At 42.0% G+C, this 21578-nt stretch overlaps 1 protein-coding gene across 1 annotated transcript in view; it reads right to left on the bottom strand.

Moving 5' to 3' along the window:
* Window positions 1-21578, bottom strand: part of SYTL2 (synaptotagmin like 2) — a 105145-nt gene that overhangs the window by 70864 nt on the left and 12703 nt on the right. The window contains exons 2-3 of the mRNA XM_036746030.1: window positions 13607-13758; window positions 5667-5805 (exon numbers count right to left, since the gene is read on the bottom strand). Coding sequence (XP_036601925.1) covers window positions 5667-5805; window positions 13607-13758 — 291 coding nt within the window. The remainder of the gene's footprint in view (window positions 1-5666; window positions 5806-13606; window positions 13759-21578) is intronic.

The raw sequence follows: 21578 nt of genomic DNA, 5'->3' as shown, positions 1-21578 counted from the left end.
AGTCAATTCAGCCAGGCTATCAGGCCGGACTTACTGATGAGAGACTGAGAAGTAGATGACTGAAGTCACCCAGAGACACAGGCAGAACCGAGCCGAACACCACGACTCTACCTGAATGATGTGCAGATAAAAGAAATGAAGGAACCTCCGAGGTCACCTAGTCCAGCTCACTCATTCTCTAGGGGAGGAAATTAAAGCCCGGAAAATGAAAATGACTTGTCAAAAGTCACAGGCAACAAAATAGCAGAAGCGGGATTCACTCTCTCATTTTTTTCCACCATGCCAATCTTTCTTCCCTCCTTAACTTGCAGTGGAAAAGCATAGTGGTAAGAAAGGCACAGGGAACCAAGAATACCCCTTTCCCCAGTCACCAAAGTAATGGAGATGCAGTGTCCTTGTGACCTGACCCCAGCAGCCAGCACTATGCCTCTGTATGCAGCAGGTGCTTAATAAAGGTTTGATGCATTCAATTCAATCAGGCAAAATCAACTCTGTGGGCTCTCATTTGTCCATGATAATGGAGGAGGGAAGAGGCAGGTAATCCTAAACTTAGAATGTACAATATACATATACTATCTACTATGTGTAAGCATGTATATATACACAAACACACACACACATACATGTGTACGTATTTATAGCACATACACATACATATGCATATATACATATATAATTTTTGTTGTTCAGTAGTTTTCAGTTGGTTCTAACTCTTTGTGACCCCGTTTGGGGTTTGCTTGGCAAAGATACTGGAATGGTTTTTCATTTCCTTCGCCAGCTCATTTTACGGATAAGAAAACTGAGGCAACCAGGGTTAAGCGACTCGTCCAAGGTCACACAGCTAGTAAGTGTCTGAGGCCAGATTTGAACTCGGGAACATGAATCTTCCTGACTCCAGGCCTAGCACTCTATCCATGGCACCACCCCGGGGAGTGAAAGAATCAGTGAATGTTCAGATATAAAGGAAAAGATAATTATACACACCCACTCGTATATAAAATTTTGCTTTAAGTTGCTTAAAACTTCAGTAAGACTTTTGGGATACCCTGTGTAGAACATATACACACACAATTTACAGGTTTATAATCAACATCACATCTATCTTGAGTCAGGAAGGAAACAGGTAACAACCTACATTTAGATAATGCTTGAAGGTTTATAACATTTATATAGTGTTTACTTTGTACCAGATACTGTGCTAGCATTTTACACAATCCTAGGGGGGAAGTGCCATTACTAACCCCATTTTACAGATAAGGAAACTGAGGCAAGCATTGGTTAAGTGGCTTGCCCAGAGTCATACAGTTAGTGTCTGAGGCTAGATTTCATCTCTGATCTTCCTGGCACTTTCTTCATGCCTGGTACTCTATCCACTGCACCCCCAAGGTTTATCAAATTGATTTATTTCTCAGTCCACATAGGTCTATATGTGTGTATATATACATATGTAATACAGATCCTGCTTACAAGGAGCATATGATATAGTATAAACATTGTAACTATCCTGCCAGGTAGAGTGAGATGAATGAATAAAAAGCCATTTACAGAGTGCTTAACAAGTACCGGGCACTTAAGCAAAGGAGAGGGGAGGCCCAGGAAAATGCTAAGAGGCATCTGATGAAAGAGAAATCACTTTCCAATAGGTAGGGGAGGGGTCAGGAGGTGGGACCCTAATTGAATTTGATGGAAAGAGATAGACTTTAACATTATCCCTCAAATGCACCCTTTTGGACAGAGACCCTGATACACACACACTGCATACCTCCGCAGCCAGGCTTACTATCCACAAGCTGGTTAGACCTTTTGAAATTTTAAAAGGATAATAAATAACCTTCAGTTACGAGGTACTGGCAAATACGTCACCCAAGTTGAAAAAACGTGGCTTCTGAAGCCAGAATGGGAATCCCCACAAATACCAGGGAGAAAACCCTGCAGACACAAAAGTTTCAGGGCAGGACCGCATAATCTCAGTCAGGCCCTCATTTCCACGTAAATTTTCCTTTAGTGAGCCAGAGACTCATAGATCCTGCTACAGATTTTAATTCAGACTCTCAGGGAAAACGTCATGGCAGGTCCACAGATTTTCCTGCCTCACGGGCCAAATGTTTCTGAGCAGGTTGTGGTCTACCAATCCTGGCCTTGCTGCCCAATCGCCTCTCAAGTAAAGTGTAAGCTCTTCCGCCTTGAATTCCAGGCCTTCCACAATCCGATGCTACTCTACCTTTTGGCGTTCATCCTCCTCCTCTTTGCCTGTCACATTGCCACTCTAAGAAATCTCTGTCCTGGGGCCCTTTCCTTTTCATTGGTGACTGACTCCTGCTTGACCACCATTTTAAGAAGCATGCTAGCCACGCTTCTTCTTTGTCCACTCACACCTGGACTCTTTCTAGAATCCTCCTCCTCTTTACCTGATGCACTGGGAATTCATACTCTTCCTCTTTGCCACCTCACCCCCACTTCTTAGTTCCCCTTTCTGTGTTGTCTTCCCTCGTGAAAATGTAGGCTCCTTGAAGGGACTAGATTGCGTGCATATGAATTCTTAGCACTTAGTACAGTGGTGGCACGTAGTAGGCACTTAATGTTTACTCACAGGCTATTGCTTGCTTGTCCTGCTATCTATCTGCTTTGATTCCCCTCCATTCATTTAATATTCCAGACACTAGAGATTACTCTGCCTCCCTTAGAAACCTTCTGTGCTCTTGTGACTTCTGGGCTTACGCTTTCCTCCAGTGCCTGGGATGGTCTCCTTCCTCTTCTTCAAACTAGTGAGCTCAATTCAGAGTCTCCTCCTCCATAAAGCTTTTCCTGCTCCTCAGTAATGGCCATCTTCTCTGGGCACTCACATACCACTCTGCACTCACACGCTTTTCACGTCATAGTGCGTACGACAGCTATACTGTATGTGTCTTATTCTCTACTAGGCTGTAAATTCCTTGTTTCACAGAAACTTTGCATCCCTCCTAGCACTTAGCATAAACTCTCCACATAATAAGTGTTTGCTTAATATTTGCTGGATGGACAAATGAGCCCTCTGCACCGCTGCTGCCAGGACGTCCCTCACACCTCTCTATAACTCCAGATCTGCGTCGTCTTGCTTGGAGTACAGGGAGGAGTATTTATTTTATAGAGAGAGAATAAATTTAACAGAAGATACGAGAAAATGGTAGAGTTCACGTATCTGTAACCAGTTAAAAAGCTCTCAAACTTTCTAAACCTAGGGCAGTTTTCTTGTATCTATGGCCTGGGTCTGGTCCACGGCCATGACACCTTTGCTAAGCACATAGTACCACCTTCCCCTCTCCCCCAGTCCCCCACCCTCAGTCTTGGGAGTCCAAGAGCATCCCAGGACACTGTGTGCTTGGCTCTGCCCAGTCTCCAGGTCACCAGGATTTTGTAGGTTTACAATCAACACTAGACCTATACTGACGCAGCAAGGCCAACTCACATTTCTTTAGTATTTTAAGATTTATAAATTGATTTCTTTCTACACAATAACTCCACGAGGGAGGGAGTACCTGCATTATGATCCTCATCTTATTCATCTCTGAGGAATTAAGGGACTTTCCCAATTGCACAGCTAGTAAGTTGGAGACCTGAGACCTGAAGGTCTTCTGCCTCCCAGGACAGCTTTCTTTCTACCATGCCATACTGAGAAGACACACTTTCACTTAATTATATCTATAGATCATAGAATCGAAAAACTTCAGAGTGTCAATCTAGTTCAACCTGTACCTTAAAAAAAAGATTCCCCACAACCACACACTTGTTGTATTTGTCTTTGCTTGAAGACATCCAGTGGCAAGATACTCACTACTTCTCAAGGCAGCTCATGCGTTGGTAGGAAGCATTTTTACCCCATATCAAGCCAAAAGTTGCCCCTGTAACTTCCACCCACTGCTCCTAGTTCTTTTGGCTGGGGCTAAACAGATCTCTTAGAATAAAAGCCTTTCAGGTCCTTAAAGATGTCTTGTCTCAGACACATCTCTACCCACTGGACCCTGGGCAAGTTACTCCAGACAACTTTCTAGAAAGGACAATATGTTGCAGGTAAGGTGCCAAGCTGAATTTAAGATAGAGCCTTCTCTTTGGGGAGTTCTCCCTACCAGTAAAATCACAGGTCCAGTCCCAGTCCTTCGCCTACTAGAGTCAGGAGACCCAGATTCAAATCCTGACTCAGACATTTAACGGCTGTAGAAAATAGATGCATTACTTAACCATCCTGAGACTCCGTCTCCTTACCCATGAAATGGGGGTAATAATACTTCTGTGACAACAGGGATTGTCTTTTGCCCTTCTTTGCGGCCTCAGCGCATAGCACAGTGCTGGGCACATTTGTTGATGTTGTTGTTGTTGGAGTCATTCAGTCATGTCCAACTCTTTATGATCCCATGGACTATACAGTCCATAAGGTTTTCTTGGCAAAGATACCGGACTGGTTTCCCATTTCCTTCTCCAGGGAATTAAGGCAAACAGAGGTTAAGTGACTTGCCCAGAGTCATACAGCTAGTAAGTGTCTGAGGCTGGATTTGAACCCAGGTCTTCCTAAGTCCAGGCCCAGTGTTCTATCCGCTGAGCCATCTAGCACATAGTAGGTGCTTAATAAATGCTTACTGAATGATCGTGCTGCCTATGTCACAAGGTACCAGCCCTATACAAGCGTGAGTGGCTCTTCTTCTAATCCTCATTCCTTCAGAGCCACATCAGTTCCTTTTGAGGAAAATAAAAACAAAAAAGCCGAAATGCCCAATTATTAGCTTCATGGAATGATAGGACAATAATACTATAATAAATGCTTTTTATTTTCCCCATTTTACAGGTAAGAAAACTGAGGCTCATCAAAGGTAAGTAACCAATATTCGGGGTTACACAGCAAGTATCAGCAAATATCAGAGGCAGGAGTAGAACCCAGATCTCTCCTGACTCCAAGTCTAGTAGTAGCATGGTGCATAAAAATCATAGGAAAACAAGGCCATGAAACGAGGAACTACTTCCATCTTCAAAACAGTATTGAACATAATCAAGAACTGACTTCCCTTGTTGGAGCCATCACGTCCATCTATCATGACCACTCTCTTCCCACCACCCCCTGTTCTGCCCCCTCCCAAAAAAGTCCCATTTCCCATAATGTTCCTTTCAGCGGTCCCTTAATAACCACAGCTTACATGTGTATTTCACCTAATAGGCTTTTTCTCTTTTGAAGAGCCAGACCGTCCACAGAGAATTAGACAAAGGTGCTGTCATTAATGATCCTGAAAGAGCATCATTGCTCTAAATCCTGGAATCATTAAGAGATTTACAAGCCATGAAAGGTGGTCATAGACTGACACGAATGGGAATTAATTGTTCGTTGTTCCATTCCTCCATGTGCTGGGACACTGTCTGCTCCAAACTCAAGCCAGTGGGACACTGCCTAGAAATAGGATTAGCCTTCTATCTTTGCCCTAATTCCCACCTCCTTAACAGATACACACACTATCTCTCTCTCTCTCTCTCTCTCTCTCTGTCTCTTTCTTCCTTCCTCCCTCACCTGTTCCTCCATCTCCACATGTTGCAGCTTTTGACACCATCCCGTCTTCTATCTCAGCTGTCAGGCACACACTTGGACAATTCAAAGACAAAGCTTTGTGACCAACAACTGGCCCCTCCCTTCATAGGCCTTTTCTTACCTTGAATCTGACTGCCCGCCCAGATCTTCTTCTTGCTCTTCCATGACACCCAGCAGCTCTGAAGGAAGGAGGATGTCTTTGTCGACATTATTCACCCAGGTTTTCTTCACTCTGGCTGCTCTGTTCTGACTTTGCTCGGCTGAAATATGAACCAACAAAGAAAGCAAGGTTATCACTTCCACAACCTGTAAAGTTGTCATCAGCCGGTTGCTGATGTGAGCGGCAAAGCTGGAATCCTGGAGCCCGGGTGAGGATACTGCCATTCACTACACCAAGCAGATCCCCACCAAGTTGGAATACCCTTCTTCAATATGCCTGTCAAAATCTGACCCCTATTCTGAAGCCTAGTTCACAGGCTACCTCCCCTTATTTTGCTTAATTGCCTCTGCTACAACTTTCCTCTTTCAAACTCCAGGAGTATTTAGCGTTTACTGTTCACATGAGATCACAGGATATCTAAATTCCAGCTCTGGCTCTACAAGCTGCATGACCTCACATGACTCCCTTCATCTCTCTGAGACTCAGTATAGTCATCAGGAAAATGGGGCTGTTAAAAAACACCTGCCATTCCTGCTTTCCTGTTTTGCTGTGAGGACAACAACCACAACAACAATAAAAAACAGCCAAGCACTTTCTGATTCACAAAGTACTTATATACATTACTGCTTTTGATCTTCAAAAAATGCAAAAACAAAACACATAGGTAATTTAGTTCTCATTATTCCTTTTTATAGATGATGAAACAGGCTAAGAGAGGTAGAAAGTGATTGGCCCCAAAATCAGACAGTAGGGCCAAGACTCATAGACCCAGAGACTTAGAAGAGACCTCAGAGTTCATTAGGTAGGCCAGCCCTTACCTGAAGCACACCTTCCCTCTACATCATCCCAAACAAATGGCCATCCAGCCTTTCCTTGAAGAGCAGAACTAGCAGAGCAATTTTTACAAAGACAAAAACATCATCAAGAAAAACAACTTCGAAAAAAATATAGAACTCTAATCAATGCAATCAATAATAAACTCTAATGCCAGAGGACTGAAGATAAACATGCTAGAGATGAAGTTTTCCTGCTAGAGAGGTCACAGTCTTAAAATGCAAAACGAAACCTACAATTTTTGGACAGAGCCAATGTGAGAATTTGTTTCGCTGGTCTGTGCGTATTTGTTATGAGGCTTTTTTTTTTAATTGTTCAGTGGAAGGAAAGAAGTAGGGGGAGGGAACAGAATAAATTTGTGTCAAAATAGAGAAATGAGTAGACAAATAAACAAGTAAATAAATTAATGGATAGATAAATGAATGAAATAGTCAATGAATAGATAGATCACGAAATAAAAATTTCATAGAGGGTTGGGAATGGTGAGAAGACATTCTCAAGTGATGAGGAGCTTCCCAGCCATTCAATTTTGGAACAGCCCTGCTTATTTAGATTTTCCTATTGTTGAGCCAAATTCTGCCTTCTCATTGGCTCTAGTTTAGCCATCTGGGGATAAGCAAAACAGTCAGTCCCTTTTCCAGGTGATAGCTCCAGATATCTGAAGCAAGATATCATGTCCTTCCTGTTCAGACTTCTCTTCTACGGGCTAAGTAATCCCAGTCCTTCTACTGTTCTATATATGGAATGGGGTTGAGCCCCCTCACTATTTGAGGCACACTGACCCCCTGGATGTGCTCCAGGATGTGGATATCCCTCTTCAGAAGTGGCTAGACATGCTTCTCCAAGATGTAAGTTGATCAGGGAAAAGTACAGTGAAATGATTGTATTCCTCCTTCTGGATACTATAATTTTATTAATGCATTTAAGATCACATTAATTATTTTGGCTACCTGGTCACACTGTTGAGTTATATTGAGAATACATAGAGATAAAAGGATGAGACCCTTATGCCTAAGGATCTTCCACATATTCCCATATCTACCTCCTACTACTAAAACACCCTTCACACTAGTTTAGTGGTAAGCTGTAGAATAGTGGGGGAAGACCCTGAATTTAGTCATAGGATCATAGATTTAGAGATGGCATGAACCTGAGGGGCAGGCAAGTCCAACCCCCTCATTTTACATTTGAAGAAACTGAGGCAGACAGAGGTTAAATGACACCCACAGTCACATAGCTAGTTAAGTGTCTGAGACAGAATTCGAACTCAGAGTTTCCTCACTCCAAGCCTTGTACTACCAAGTTGCCTCTGACTTGAAGTCAGAAGAGCTGGGGTAGTGTGTTGGTTCTGCTACTTATGTGACCTTGGCAAGTTAATTTCACCTTTCTGGGACTTGGTTTCTACATTTGTGAAACGAAGAAGTTGGATCAAATGAGCCCTGAAGTCTCTTCTGGGTCTAAATCTACCCTCTATTGATTCCTTATGCAAAGATTTGGTCATATCACTATTCAAGAATGTTTAGTGACTCTTTATCATTTATTGAGTAAAGTCCAAATTCCTCTGTGTCACATTCAAGACACTTACATAATCTAGCCACACTTTGCCTTCCCAACTCTCGTACAACTTCCCCAATGTAGCCTGTACCCTGTGGCCAAATGGGCCTGGCCTATGTCTCTCAAACTTACCTCCCACTTTCCCTGTCTCTATATCTCATAGGTCACAATATTCCATATGCCTAGATTGTCTAGACTTCTCCCCTTTGTCTTGTGAATTTCTACTTAATCATTCAAATCCAATTATAATGCTATTTCTTCTGGGAAGTCTTTCCTGCTCCTCAAGGAGACAACCACCTTCCCCCTTGTATTTTATATAGAACTTTGCTTGCATTTTTTTTTAGTCCAGACCTGTGGCTATACCTATACCAGAAACAGGGAACTTCCAGTCAGGAAATTCCCTCTTACCAATACAGACTGCAACATTCTGCTGCTTATGATCTTAGGGAGTTGTCTGAGACATTGAGAGATTAATAATAATAATAATAATGATAAACACTTTAAGGTTTGCAAAGTACTTCACCTGAGCTTCCTCATTCGACCCTCACAACAACCTTTAAGTCCCACCCCAGATACCTACTAGCCGTGTGACCTTCAGCAAGTCACACACTGGTACTCAGTTTCCTAACCTGTAAAATGAGGGTGGTTATTCTCAATGTCCTTCAAAGTCAGTTCTAGCTCTTGAAATTTATGGTCCATAGAGCCATCCACTATGCCTCACAGGCCCTTATCATAGCATGTTAGTCCTGGAGTTGGAAGGGCTAAGTTTAAAACCAGCCTCCGATACTTACTACCTGAGTCATGACTTCGAGGAAGTCACTTCATTTGAACTTCATCTGTAAAGTCAGAGGGTTAGACTCAATGACTTCCAAGATCCCTTCCAGCTCTAGACTACAAATTATTTTTACATTATTATTTTATATATATATATAAATATTTATATGAATAAAAATATATTAAAATATATATTATTATAAATATATAATTATTTTGTATTACAGTCATTTTAGTATATGCCATCTTCCCTAAGTACTGTGAAGAAAAGGATCAAGCTTTATTTAAGCTTCTCATTCCCCACAGTGCCTAACATACAGTAAGCACTTAATAAATGTTAAATGAATTGAACAGTGGGAGAACAAAATAAATACACACATATCTATAATAGAAACTATAATGTAATAGATGCAAACAAAAAGTTTAAAGAGAAGAGGCTGAGAGATTAGAGATAATAGAGAAGAAACAGCTAATGGTTTGCCATTAAGAGAGTAATGAAGGCACACACCTCTTGGGAGCCTGTCATCTTAGGCTTTCAAAATACTTTTTTTACTATAACCCCAAAGGGAAATAGAGGCTCTGACAAGTAGGGTAAAAGCCTGTCTATGGCTCACCAAACTGCAAGGAGAAGGTGCAGTCCCGACTTGCACGCTTTCATTCTGAGCCATTAATGGGTCCTCTGCAGTGTCAGTGACAAGCTCCCCTTAATCTCTCTATGAGTCACATGTTTGTCCTAATGAGCCAAATCTCATGGGGATGCTGGGGACTGGCTGAGCCTGAAGGCTCAAATCAAGATCTCAGCCCCGAAGGAAAACAGTCAGCAAAATTCTGCTGCAGCCCAAAGTTTGCAGAAATTTTATATAGGCAAGGAAGACATCTTAAGAACCAAAACATACTTCATGATAGAAACAGCTAAAAGGGAAATGAAGGTTATTTTATTTTCTCCTATGTCATTTCTTCTGGTTTCTAAACCAGATTCAACAAAATGCCCCATGTCACAAACTTATTTGTTCAGTTCCTAAAAACCCCTGAAAAAGACTGCTGCAGACTTTACAAAAGTTACATCATGGAAATGTAAGAGCAAAGGAAAAAGCCTCTAGGTGGCACAGTGGATAGAACCCTTGGCCTGGAGTCAGGAATAACTAAGTTCAAATATGGCCCCAGATACTTACCAGCTGTGTGACCTTAGGCAAGTCACTTAATCTCTGGCTCAGTTTCCTCTTCTGTGAAATGGGGATAACAATAGTACCTACCTACCTCCCAGAGTTGTTGTGAGGATCAAATGAGATCATATTTATACAGCGCTTACATAATAGTATGCACTATATAAATGCTAGCTGCTCTTATCATCATTTTTAATGATCTGATTCAACTTGGGAATCTAGGACTTGTATGACTCCAAGTTTCTGCTCCAACACTTAGTAGTTGTGTAATCAATAAATCAATAAGAATTTATTAAATACTTATTACAGGGATTTTTAATCTAGGTTCATGCAAATTTTTTAAAAATAAATACATGTATATAGATATATAACTATTTCAACACAATCAGTTTCCTTTCTAATCCCATGCTTTCTATTTTATGCATTTTAAAAACATCATTCTGAAAAAAGATTCATGGGCTTCACCGGCCTGCCAAAGGGATTCGTCACACGCAAAAAAAGTTAAGAAGCCTTGGCCCATTACTTGCTAGTTACAGTGTGAGGCTGGGGATCCAAAGATAAAAATGAAATAATCCCTGCCTTCAAGGAACTTACAATCTGCTGGGGGGAAATAACATGTAAATATGTACAAAATACATACAAAGTAAATATCAGGGTACTGACTGTGTGATTGAAAAGAAGGGGACAGATGCCTCTAAGAGGCGGAGCAATAGGCCTGACTACTCTATCGGCAAGGGCCGGGGCAGGGCAGTGAGGGAATAGAGCAAGTTTCAGGCAGATCACGGATAAGGCATTTGGATGCCCTAGGCAAAGTTTAAAAATTATGCTTTTCATGCATTACTGTCCATCTCAGGCTTTAAGCAGCCTACCAGAACACATGGCACTTGACACATCTCTAAATAAATATCTCCAGGCCATGGAGAACAGAATTTTCGGGCATCAAAATATGCGAATTTACAAAAGCCACATTAAAAATGTCCTTCACGGTGCTACCCCTATCCCCCATCCCCCAGCATACTGCATCATGACTTACCTACCTAGTCCTCCTGGCTCTAGTTTCAGGGATGTAGAAGCAGGTCAGGAGGCACTATCCAACTCTGAATAGCCCTTTCTATTTTCATATTCAACAGTAGCATCAACAAAATGATGGTACTGTTCTCCACCCAATTTCAGAAGCTTTTTTCTTGTTTCTGCCACAGTTAGGGCCCAAAGACTTAGTGACTGAACTTATTTTAGGAGCAGGTGAATTCTGTCATGATTATACATCACACATTGTATTTTATTGTATGGGAGATTGAAGTTATCGACATATGTCTATCTTCAAATGTGGCTATGAGCTCCGTAAGGGCAGAAACCATGTTTTATCTAAACTTTATAGCCCTTCCAGTGCCTAGCACGTTTGCTGCTTAATACATGTTTGTTGGATGAATTTATGAATGAACGAATTTTATAGCTACTGAAATTCAAAGGAAACTAGGAATTCTAAGAGGTAGAAGCATTCCAAGCCCAGAAAACAGCCTGTGGAAAGCACGGAGACAGGAAATGGGATAGCATGTGTGTGTGTGTCTGTGTGTGTGTGTGCGTGCGCGCGCGTGGGCTCTTGAGCCAGTTTGGCTGGAATGACAAGTGTGTGAAAGGAAATAATGTGTCATAAGCCTAGAAAGGTAGAATAGAGCCATGTTGTAAAGGGCTTTACATGCCAGACAGCAGAATTTGCACTTGATCCTAGAGGTAACAGGGAACCACTATTAAGTAGGGAAATGCCACAGTAGACCTGTGCCTTAGAAACATGACTGTGGTAACCATGTGGAGAACAGAATGGAAAGGAAAGAGATGGGAAGCAGGGAGACCAATTAGGAGGTGACTGCAATAGAGCAGATCAGAGGTGATGAGGGACTCAACTAGCATCACTGGAAAATAGTGGTGTATTGCAGCAGCAAGCAGTTAAGAATCATTAAAGCCATTGCACGTTTTCTCAGTTCAATCCAAACCACAAAAATCCTCCTTTTCCATTCTGGGTCATTGAGAGAGACAGCGAGAGAGTGAGAGTGAGAGTGAGAGTGAGAGAGAGAGAGAAAGAGAGAAAGAGAGAGAGAGAGAGAGAGAGAGAGAGAGAGAGAGAGAGAGCCAGAGAGCGAGAGAGCAAGAGAGAGAGAGAGAGAGAGAGAGAGCGAGAGAGAGAGAGCGAGAGAGAGAGAGAGAGAGAGAGAGAGAGAGCCAGAGAGCGAGAGAGCAAGAGAGAGAGAGAGAGAGAGAGAGAGAGAGAGAGAGAGAGAGAGAGAGAGAGAGAGAGAGAGAGAGAGATGTTCATTTTTCTTTAGACTCATAGAATCTTAGGGCTATCATTTGACAAAGGCCCAAAAGAGTCTAGTGACTTATTAAAGATCACACAGCTAATTATTGGCTTAGAACTCACATATTCAGACTCCCAAGTACATTCTTCCTTCCACTAATCCACACTGCCTCTCTGCAGCATCCAGGAAAAAGGTATTGAGCCAAAGATAGGAAATCAAAAGACATAAGCATACCAGTTCCCCCTTAAATCAAAGAACAAGATGGAAGGGGTCTTAGGCATCTACAGCTCTAATTTAAATAGTTCTCAATTTATTACCAGAGAAGCATGATCACAGGCTCACTGATCTGGAACCAAAAGGGACCCACCCTCCCATTTACAGACGAGAGAAGCAAGGCCCAAAGAGATCTAAGTGATCGTTCAAGGTCACATAGATAGTGCCAAGGACAGGTCCTTTGAAGCTGATCCTGTGACTCCAGAACCAGTCCTCTTTCTAGTGTAGCTTGTGACCTCCTACTGTCTGTCTGTCTGTCTCTGTCTCAAACTCAGCCAGCCAGCCCATACTTCATCTAAAACAGGGTTGCTTTTTTTGTTTGTTTGTTTTAAAGACAGTGTCCCTACATGGCTGAGGCTGGAAGTTCAGAGGCTAATGATGGGCACAAACCCACTCAGATAAGCACAGGATCTTGACCTGCTGTTTCCAACCTGCACCCAGTTGCCCCTCCTTGGACAACCTGGTGGGCCCTCCTCTACCTCCCAAGGCTCATCATATTAATGCTGAGCTTAATGTGGAACCTATCGGCTTGGCCTACTGAAGCTCAGAACTACTCATCTTAAAAAATCCACTGGCCTTACCTACAAAGCTTAGGGATCACAGGCATTTACAGGGATTTTAAACTGGGCTAAAACCAGGGATTCTTAAACTTTTTGTATTACTAACCCCTTTGGTAGTCTAATAAATAATAATTATTCTTAGAATGCATAAATTAAAAGCAGGATTACAAAGGAAATCGATTACATTAAAATACAATGAACAATTTTTAAAAAATCCAAATTCCCAGACCCTGAGTTAAAAAGATTCATATAAGAGGTATAAGTGAATGTGAATCTTAGGTCCACAATCCTAGAACATAAAAATTTCTGTTGAAGAGAATCAGTCAGCTGTAATGCAGTACTTCAGGGATGAGCCTGATCTGCACTTCTAAGACCCCTCCACATCCCCACAGCCTCACACCTTCCCTTCCTCAGCCTCCCAAGTACAAGATAAGTACTCAAAAACTCACCAATTGTTGGCGGTTTCTTTTTTCTGATTGATGCCCGAATTATATCTGCTCCATGGATTTTATCTCTGTGTCTCTTAGACTTGGCTTCATAAAACCACTGGCCACTCATATTCTTCAGCTGTTGGTCATCCTTAATTTTTTCAGGCAAATGTCTGAAAAAAGGGGGAAAAAAACAAGTCTTCACTTGGTCAAGGGTGCACACTGGATAAATGAGTTCATTGTGCTACTGTTTAAATAAATATATAAATACCCCACCCAAACACGCGGCATCCAATCTCTCTGATGGTCCCACAAACTGCCCAGACGTCTCATAAATGTTTGCTCCTGTTTGACCAAAAGTTAAGGAAACCAGAGCCAAGATTTTTTAAAATTCAAAGTTCCCGTCATCCATGATCCCTGAAATTCCAGAAACAGATTCATTTCTCTGGCTTGAAACTCCATGTCCCCTCTAAAAACAAAAATCCCTGGGGGAAGAGTAACATATTAAGGCCAGATGAGGCATTTTTACGTTCTGGTGTGAATGAGTATCTCAAGAGTGCTCTCTGAGGTCAGCTTTTGAGAGAAAAGAAACATTGGACTCTGGGTGCCTGGCAGTGGAAGGGAAAGACAGGGTGCCTGAAAGGACTGAAGATAAGCTTTGCCTACCTTATGATTTTTGCCTGGAGACAGCACTTGACCCCCTTCCCCCACCCCTCCACATCTCCCCATGCTGGACACTAAGCACTGAGCAAAGCCTTAGCTTTACTCAAGACTCAGAACCAGGTCTTGGACAAACCTCTCTCTATCCAGGAAGTCAAAGACTGCCATTACATCAAGCTTGTAAATGGAACTATAAGCTTCTCCAACAACCATTGTTTTGTTGCTGTGGTTAAGTTATGTTAGACTCTTTGTGACCCCATTTGGGGTTTTCTTGGCAGAGATACTAAAGTGGTTTGCCAGTTCCTCCTCCAGCTCATTTTACAGACGAGGAACTGAAGTAAAGAGGGTTAAGCGACTTGCCCGGGGTCACACAGCAATAAGTGTCTCAGGTCACATTTGAACTCAGGAAGGTGAGTCTTCCTGTCTCTAGACCAGATGTTTTATCCACTGTACCAACTAGCCACGGAATAACCATTCTTGCCTGTTGCTAATTCCCTTCCCCATGGCTAACACAAACATCTAGTTCATGTCTACCTTGTCATCCACATGCCTCGACAGCTCATACCCACTCCACCCTTCCTACACTTTCCACTTCTTTATTTCCATTAATAAAAATATTTATAATAGGGAGACCATCTGATGAAGTTGGAGCCAAGTCCCGCTCTGGTAACACAGTAATAACTGGGTGACCATAAGCAAGTCACTTTCTAAGATGATAAATTTTAGACGAGTTATCTTCATTTGTAAGGAGAATTTTCAGGCAGTCAGTCAGTCAGTCAATAAACATTAATTAAGTACCTACTAAATGCCAGGCTCTGTGCTAAGCACTGGGGATACAAAGAAAGACAAAAGACAGTCTCAGCTCTCAGGAAACTCCAGGTCTAATGGAATGGACAACATACAAACACGACATATACATAACAAATAGGAGATACTTAGCAAGGGAAGGCACCAGCCTTAAAAGGGGCCAGGAAATGCTTCTTGTAGAAAGTGGGGTTTTACCTGGGACCTGAAGGAAGTCAGAAAAGCTGGGAAGTTGAGATGAGAAAAGAGAATATTCTAGGCTTGGGTCCAGTGAAAATACTTGGAGTCTGGAGATGGAATGTCTTGTTTGGGGAACATCAAAGAAGCCAGTCACTGGATTACAGAGTACATGGTGGGGGTAAAGTCTAAGAAGACTGGAAAAGGCAGGAGAGGTCTCAGAATGTCAAACACAGGATTTTTATATCTGATCCTGGAGGTGATAGGGAGCCACGAAAGTTTATTGAAGAGGGTGGCAACATGGTCAGATTTGTGCTATAGGAATAGTAATCTTACAGTTGAGTAGAGGGTAGATTATAATGGGGCGATACTGAAAATATACTACATAGATGAAATGACAGGCCTGGAAAAATAATAAAAATAACAACTGTGTGTGTGTGTGTGTGTGTGTGTGTGTGTGTTGTGACAAGCCTCTTTAAAGTTTGCAAAGCACTTTATCTACTTTACCTCACCTGAACCTTGCAACAACATTTTGAGGTAGGGACAACAGATATTATTATCCCTGTTTTATAGATCCAGAAATTGAGGCCCATTTAATCAGATAGATTCAATGATTTTCCCATCATTAAAAGCATCAGAGGTAAAATCTGAACTCAGATCATTCTCAATCTGTTCCCCTTATTATTTTTTCTACTTCTTCACATAAACCGTCACTTAACCTGTTTGCCTCAGTTTCCTCATCCTCAACAGAGATAATAATAACACCCAAAGTTGTTGCCGGGGTAAAATGAGATTTTATTTGTGAGGTACTTTGCAAACCTTAAAGTGCTGCACAAATGCTCTCTTTCGTTGTTATTATTTGGACTCAGAGTAGTTTTCGTCTGACATCATTCGTATTAAGTGGGGCAAGTCACCTAAATTTGGGTCTTGATGTCTTCATCTATAAAAGAAGGAGTTGGACTAGACGCCTAGCTCTAAGTCTATGATCCCTTGACTCATAACCGTGCCATGAGAGGATGAGCCAAAGGAACTGGGAAGGTGTAGTCTGTTAAGAGAAGGTTTGAGGGTTAGAGAATGAGAGCTAACTTCAAAGGGTCACAAGGAAAAGGGAATAAGACTTCACCTGCGTGTATATAGATATACAGGTGGTTATGTGGTGCAGTGGATTGGGCACTGAAAGACCCGAGTTCAAACTCAGCCTCAGACACTCATTCTCAGGATTCCTTCATTGAGGCAACTAGGAAGGACAAAGAATAGAGCACTGGGCCTGGAGTCAGGAAGACTTGAGTGCAAATCTAACTTTAGACTAGCAGTGTGACCCAAGGCATGTCACTTAACCTGTCTGCCTCAGTTTCCTCAACTGAGGAAATGGGCACAACAGCATCACCCACCTCAAGGGGCTGTTGTGAGAATCAGATGAGGCAACGTTTATGAGCACAGTGCCTGCCTGGCTAATAGCAGGTCCTATGTAAATACTTAATCCCTTCTACCTTGAGCCCAGAGAGCACATTAATTACTTCCTGATTGCAAATCTTTAGGGAAGGGAAGGTTGCTTAAGTATCCAGCCCATCCCAAGTCTGAGGCTGTTGGGGGGTTTGGGGGTAAGGAACATAAAAAAAGGGTCCCATCGCTTCTGGGCGAATGAAGAGAGCGAGTCAGGACGGCAATAATTCCCTTCTCATCAGACTTATGAGCGCTCTCAAAAAACACCGGAATGATTTCATCAACGTAGCATCAGTCATGGACTAACTGGCTGACACCCACCTCCAGCCCCCTCTGTGTCAGCTGGAGATCTTCCTAAAAGGGGATTTTGAAGGGGTCCTTGTCTAAACCTCGGTCAGCTTCAATCCTAGACTTCTGTCAGACAGAAGACAGATCATGTAGCGATCACAACAAAAGTCCATGGACCATGAGAACAAACCCCGTGACTGCCAGGCAGCATTTGGCTCCCTCGGAATTCTTAGTCATTATATACAAGGAACAGAGTTTTGGGTTTCTTGTTTGTTTATTTTAAAGGGGAAGGAAAGAAGCAAAATGTTGCTAAACAGCAGCATGCCTTATTCTCCTGAGATGGCTGCCAATGCTAGATTTAATAAAACAATCTCCTTCCCCTCACACCCCCTTCTTTCTCAACCACTTGGGGAGAAAACCATACAGACAATCCCTCCATCAGACAAGGGTCTGGCCTGGATAACTTTCAAAGTCTCTTTCAAATTCTAGGATGCTGTGATTCATTGGAAGATTTCACGGATGAAACTCCTTATGTACCCTCAAACCACAAAACTCCCTCAAAGATAAAGATTCTTAGGAATCAAAGATCCAGAGCCTGAAAGGATATTAGAGGACATCAACATCACCCCTGCATTTTACTGATGAGGAAACTGAGGCTGAGAGGGTAAGTGACCTACTCAGGATCACACAGCTAATAAATGTCAGATGTAGGATTTGAACTCAGGTTGTTGGTTTTTTGTGGGTTTTTTTTATTCCAAGGCCAGCACTCTACTACACTCCCTGGCTGTCCCTTAAAAGAAAAGTTATTAACCCACTGGTACCACTGAGGCTTTCTACAACTTACATTCATCTACCTCTTCCTTCTGAAACCCACTGTTGAACTTCTAACGGGTGCTAGATAAGAATAAGAATGATGGCATTTGTAAAGTGTTCCAAGGTTTGCAGAGGGCTTTACCAATATCAACTCAATTGATCCTCGAAAAACCCTGAGAAATAAGTGCTATTATTATCATCATCCCCATTTTACAGTTGAGTAACTGAGGTATGGAGGTTAGATGACTCATCCAGGGTCACAGAGCTAGTGTGTCTGAGACTGGATTAGAACTGCCTCTCTAGCTAATGGCTACATCGGGGTACTGCAATTAAATATCCTCCAGCTTGAGGAAGAAAAAAAGATAATCACAGTTCATTTTTATGGTGCTTTAAGCTTTATAAAGAGGATCTTCCATCACAACAAGTCCTAGAAGGTGGGGAATAACAACCCTTCACCTTACTACAGCATGAAAACGTAGTGTGATATCCTGGGAAGAGCATGGGATCTACAGTCAGAAAGGGCAGGCTTGTAATTCCTTCACTATTATCATCTACATTTTACATCACCATCAGTCCATTTTACAGAGAAGGAAAACTGAAGCCCAGAGGATTTCAGCAGCTTGCTCCAGGGAGTGACTTAGACAGCTTTTAAGCATGCAACGTGGGGCTTGAAGAATTGCCGTGTCTTTCTTTGAACTTGTTTTGTCTCTTCAATTAAAATACTCCCTTTAAAGATCCAGGCTATGTTTCCTATTTCTTTTGTCGCCCAATGGCACCAGGGAGAGAGTCAGGATGCTGTAGCAGATGAAAGGCCAGCCTTGGAACCTGGGAGACCTGGGGTTCAAGTCCTAGCTCTGACACATTGTGGTTGTGTAGCTGCGGGCAAGTTTCTCAGTGACCTCAGGTAAACTCACTCTCCGAGATGATAAAAGACCAGAGTGGCCAGTCGGTCTAAGTGGAGAGAGTTTCCGCATGGAGGGTGCCCCACAAGGAAAAAATCACAGACCCAAACCAAAAATAAATGGTACCTACTAAGGTACTTGAGGATACAGCGGGTACTCAGTAAAAATACTTGTGGAGTTGCTGAATCAAAGACAGAAAAATCAGCACCCAACTAGAAGACAATGGTCCTTGATGTGTCCTCATTGTGAGCGCAAAGATGGAAGCAGATAGAATGAGGAAACCAGACTCTATAGGAGCTGCAATCGTAGACTCACAGAATTTAAGACCTGGAAGGGCTTTTAAAGCAAAGGAATCAAACTCAGGGCCCACTGTCTGCAACTGAAACACATCCCAGTGCTATCCGAACCGGGTTAAAATGTAATTGGGAAATATTTAACAGAATAAATAAAAATAAAATAGAACATAGGTAATGTTCCTTTAAATAGATATACTGTAAGATGACATAATAACCTTACACAAGATATAACATACAAAAGATAGAATGTTCTAATATAATAACTTTCCACATCGAGAGTTCCTCACAAGGAAGAAATCAAGTCCAGTGGCCTCCAGTTTCTAGCTGAGTTTGCCACTGTCTTAGAGTATCTAGTCCAACCTTTTCATTTTACATTTAGGTAAGGGGCTCATTCCTGACTTGTAAAATGGGGATAGGGATATTAGGTGGTACAGTGGATAGAGTGCCAGACCTGGAGTCAGGAAGACTAATCTTCCTGAGTTCATATGTGGCCTCAGACATTTACTAGCTGTGTGACCCTGGGCAACTCACTTAACCCTGTTTGCCTCAGTTTTCTCATCTGTAAAATCAGCTGGAGAAGGAAATGGCAAACTACTTCAGTATCTTTGCCAAGAAAACCCCAAAAGGGGTCATGAAGAGTCAGATATGAGTGAACAACAAAATGGGGATAATAAGAATTATATTATCCACCACACAAGTTTGCCATGTCAAAAGCACTTTTTCAGCCTTCAAAAGAGTATATAATATAAAAGTGAACTGTTAGTAATCAAGAAAGTTTCATTTTTTTTGGTAATTAGCCCAATGAAACTTGGAAAACAAGAAAAGACATGCATCTGACCTACAGCAATTACATCTTACAACTACATAGTCAATGTGATTTTAGCCAGAAACATGGACTTGAGAATACATTAGTAACATTGTCATAAAACCTCACTGAAGCCACTTTGAGAGAAAACCCTTCATTTTAAAAGACAAAGACCTTGAAAAAGGCAGCTAAAGATAATCATGATATGTGGTCAGTTGAAGACATCTACGGAAAGAACACCCAGCCCACTAGATGTTGGGGGGCTGGGGGTGTGGGTATGTGTGGGCGTGTCTATACAAGTACACATTTCCTGCTGATGGCAAGAAGTCCAAAACAGGAAGCACCATACCAACAGTTTCATCTTTAGACAACGAAAGGCTTATTGTAAATGTGCCAATCATGTATGGAGAGACTTAATTGTTTTTAAGAAAAACAGCCAAAGTTATTAGCTCAAGTTAACTGTCAAGACCTTGTCTTCCTCATTTGTCTCTCCCTTCCCACCTTGCTCTCAAATGAAAAATCCTCCAGTAGTCCTAGGGTTTAAAGCAAGTCAATTCCTTTCCATTCCCACCATGCCTCTGATAGGTGGCACCTAGGCCATGCCCTGGAGCTTCAGTTAGTCTCAGAGAGCCACTAAGCAACACCAAAAGGACCAGAGTCAGCAACTTTTGTTGAGGATTCTTGTTACCACACCACTGTCACATCCAACTACTGACTCATATTGGTCTTGTGGTCCTCTAAACCTCCCCAGATCTTTTTCAGAACATATCTAATCATGCCTCCCCCATCCCATGTCTTACATGAATCAAAGACAGAAAAATCAGCACTTAACTGGAAGACGAAGGCCCTTGATGTATCTTCATTGTAAGCACAAAGATAGAAGAACATATGTGATACTACCCCATTTAAAGGACAGCAAGTACTGGTGGCAACAATCCTACGTAGCCATAGGAGGGGCATGCAGTGAAGTAGCAGTGGTAAGGGTAAGCCTTTTTACCACCTCTTTATGGAATCAAGTCCCCTTAGCCTCTCTCGAGGAAAAATCACAGCCCTTTACAGGCAGAAGGGTCACGTCAAGATAAAGTGGTCCAATTGTCTCATTTTATAGATTGAGGCAACTGAGGCCCAAAGAAGAAAAGTTACTTGTACATAGGCACTTTAATAAATAGTAGTTAGTAAATTATTAAAATTTTTAGAATTAGTAAAAGTAGAAAGTTTTTCCTGACATTAAGCCTAAATTGATGTCTTTGTAGCTTTGTAGAGGTTTTGCCCTCTGGTACTTGTCAGTACAAGATGGCCCTTCAACTGACTGAAGATAACTATCATGTTTCTCTACCTCTTCCCCATACTAAACTTCCCTGGATCCTTCAACTACTCCTCTTAAGGCATAGATTCAAGGCCCTTCTCCATGATGGCTTCCTACCTCTAGACACTCTCCAATTTATCAGTATATTTTATAATTTTTACTATGTGCCCACGGGCACAGAGATAGTAAGTAGAGGAGTTGGGATACAAATTCAAGTCTTCTGATCCAGAGTCAGAGCATTGGCTCTTTCCATTAATTTCCATTATAGGCTGAGGTAACTTTTTAATCTGCCTTTTCCAAAAGCCTAACTAGGAAGCTAGTGGCAATGGTGTCATGGAGGGTATAGGATAGCCATATGTAAGGTAAGGAGCCAGGAAGGACCACTGGCATCCCAGAAAAGGGAAGCAGACCCCTATATCAGATGTGTTACTACAGGACTAACTCTACAGGGTGTTCCTAAAATGTGGACACATAGGCAAAAATGCATATTTTCAGGAAA

This window comes from Trichosurus vulpecula, chromosome 2 (assembly GCF_011100635.1).
Source record: "Trichosurus vulpecula isolate mTriVul1 chromosome 2, mTriVul1.pri, whole genome shotgun sequence".
Taxonomy (NCBI): Eukaryota; Metazoa; Chordata; class Mammalia; order Diprotodontia; family Phalangeridae; genus Trichosurus; species Trichosurus vulpecula.
This window is presented reverse-complemented; position numbering and strand designations above follow the sequence as displayed.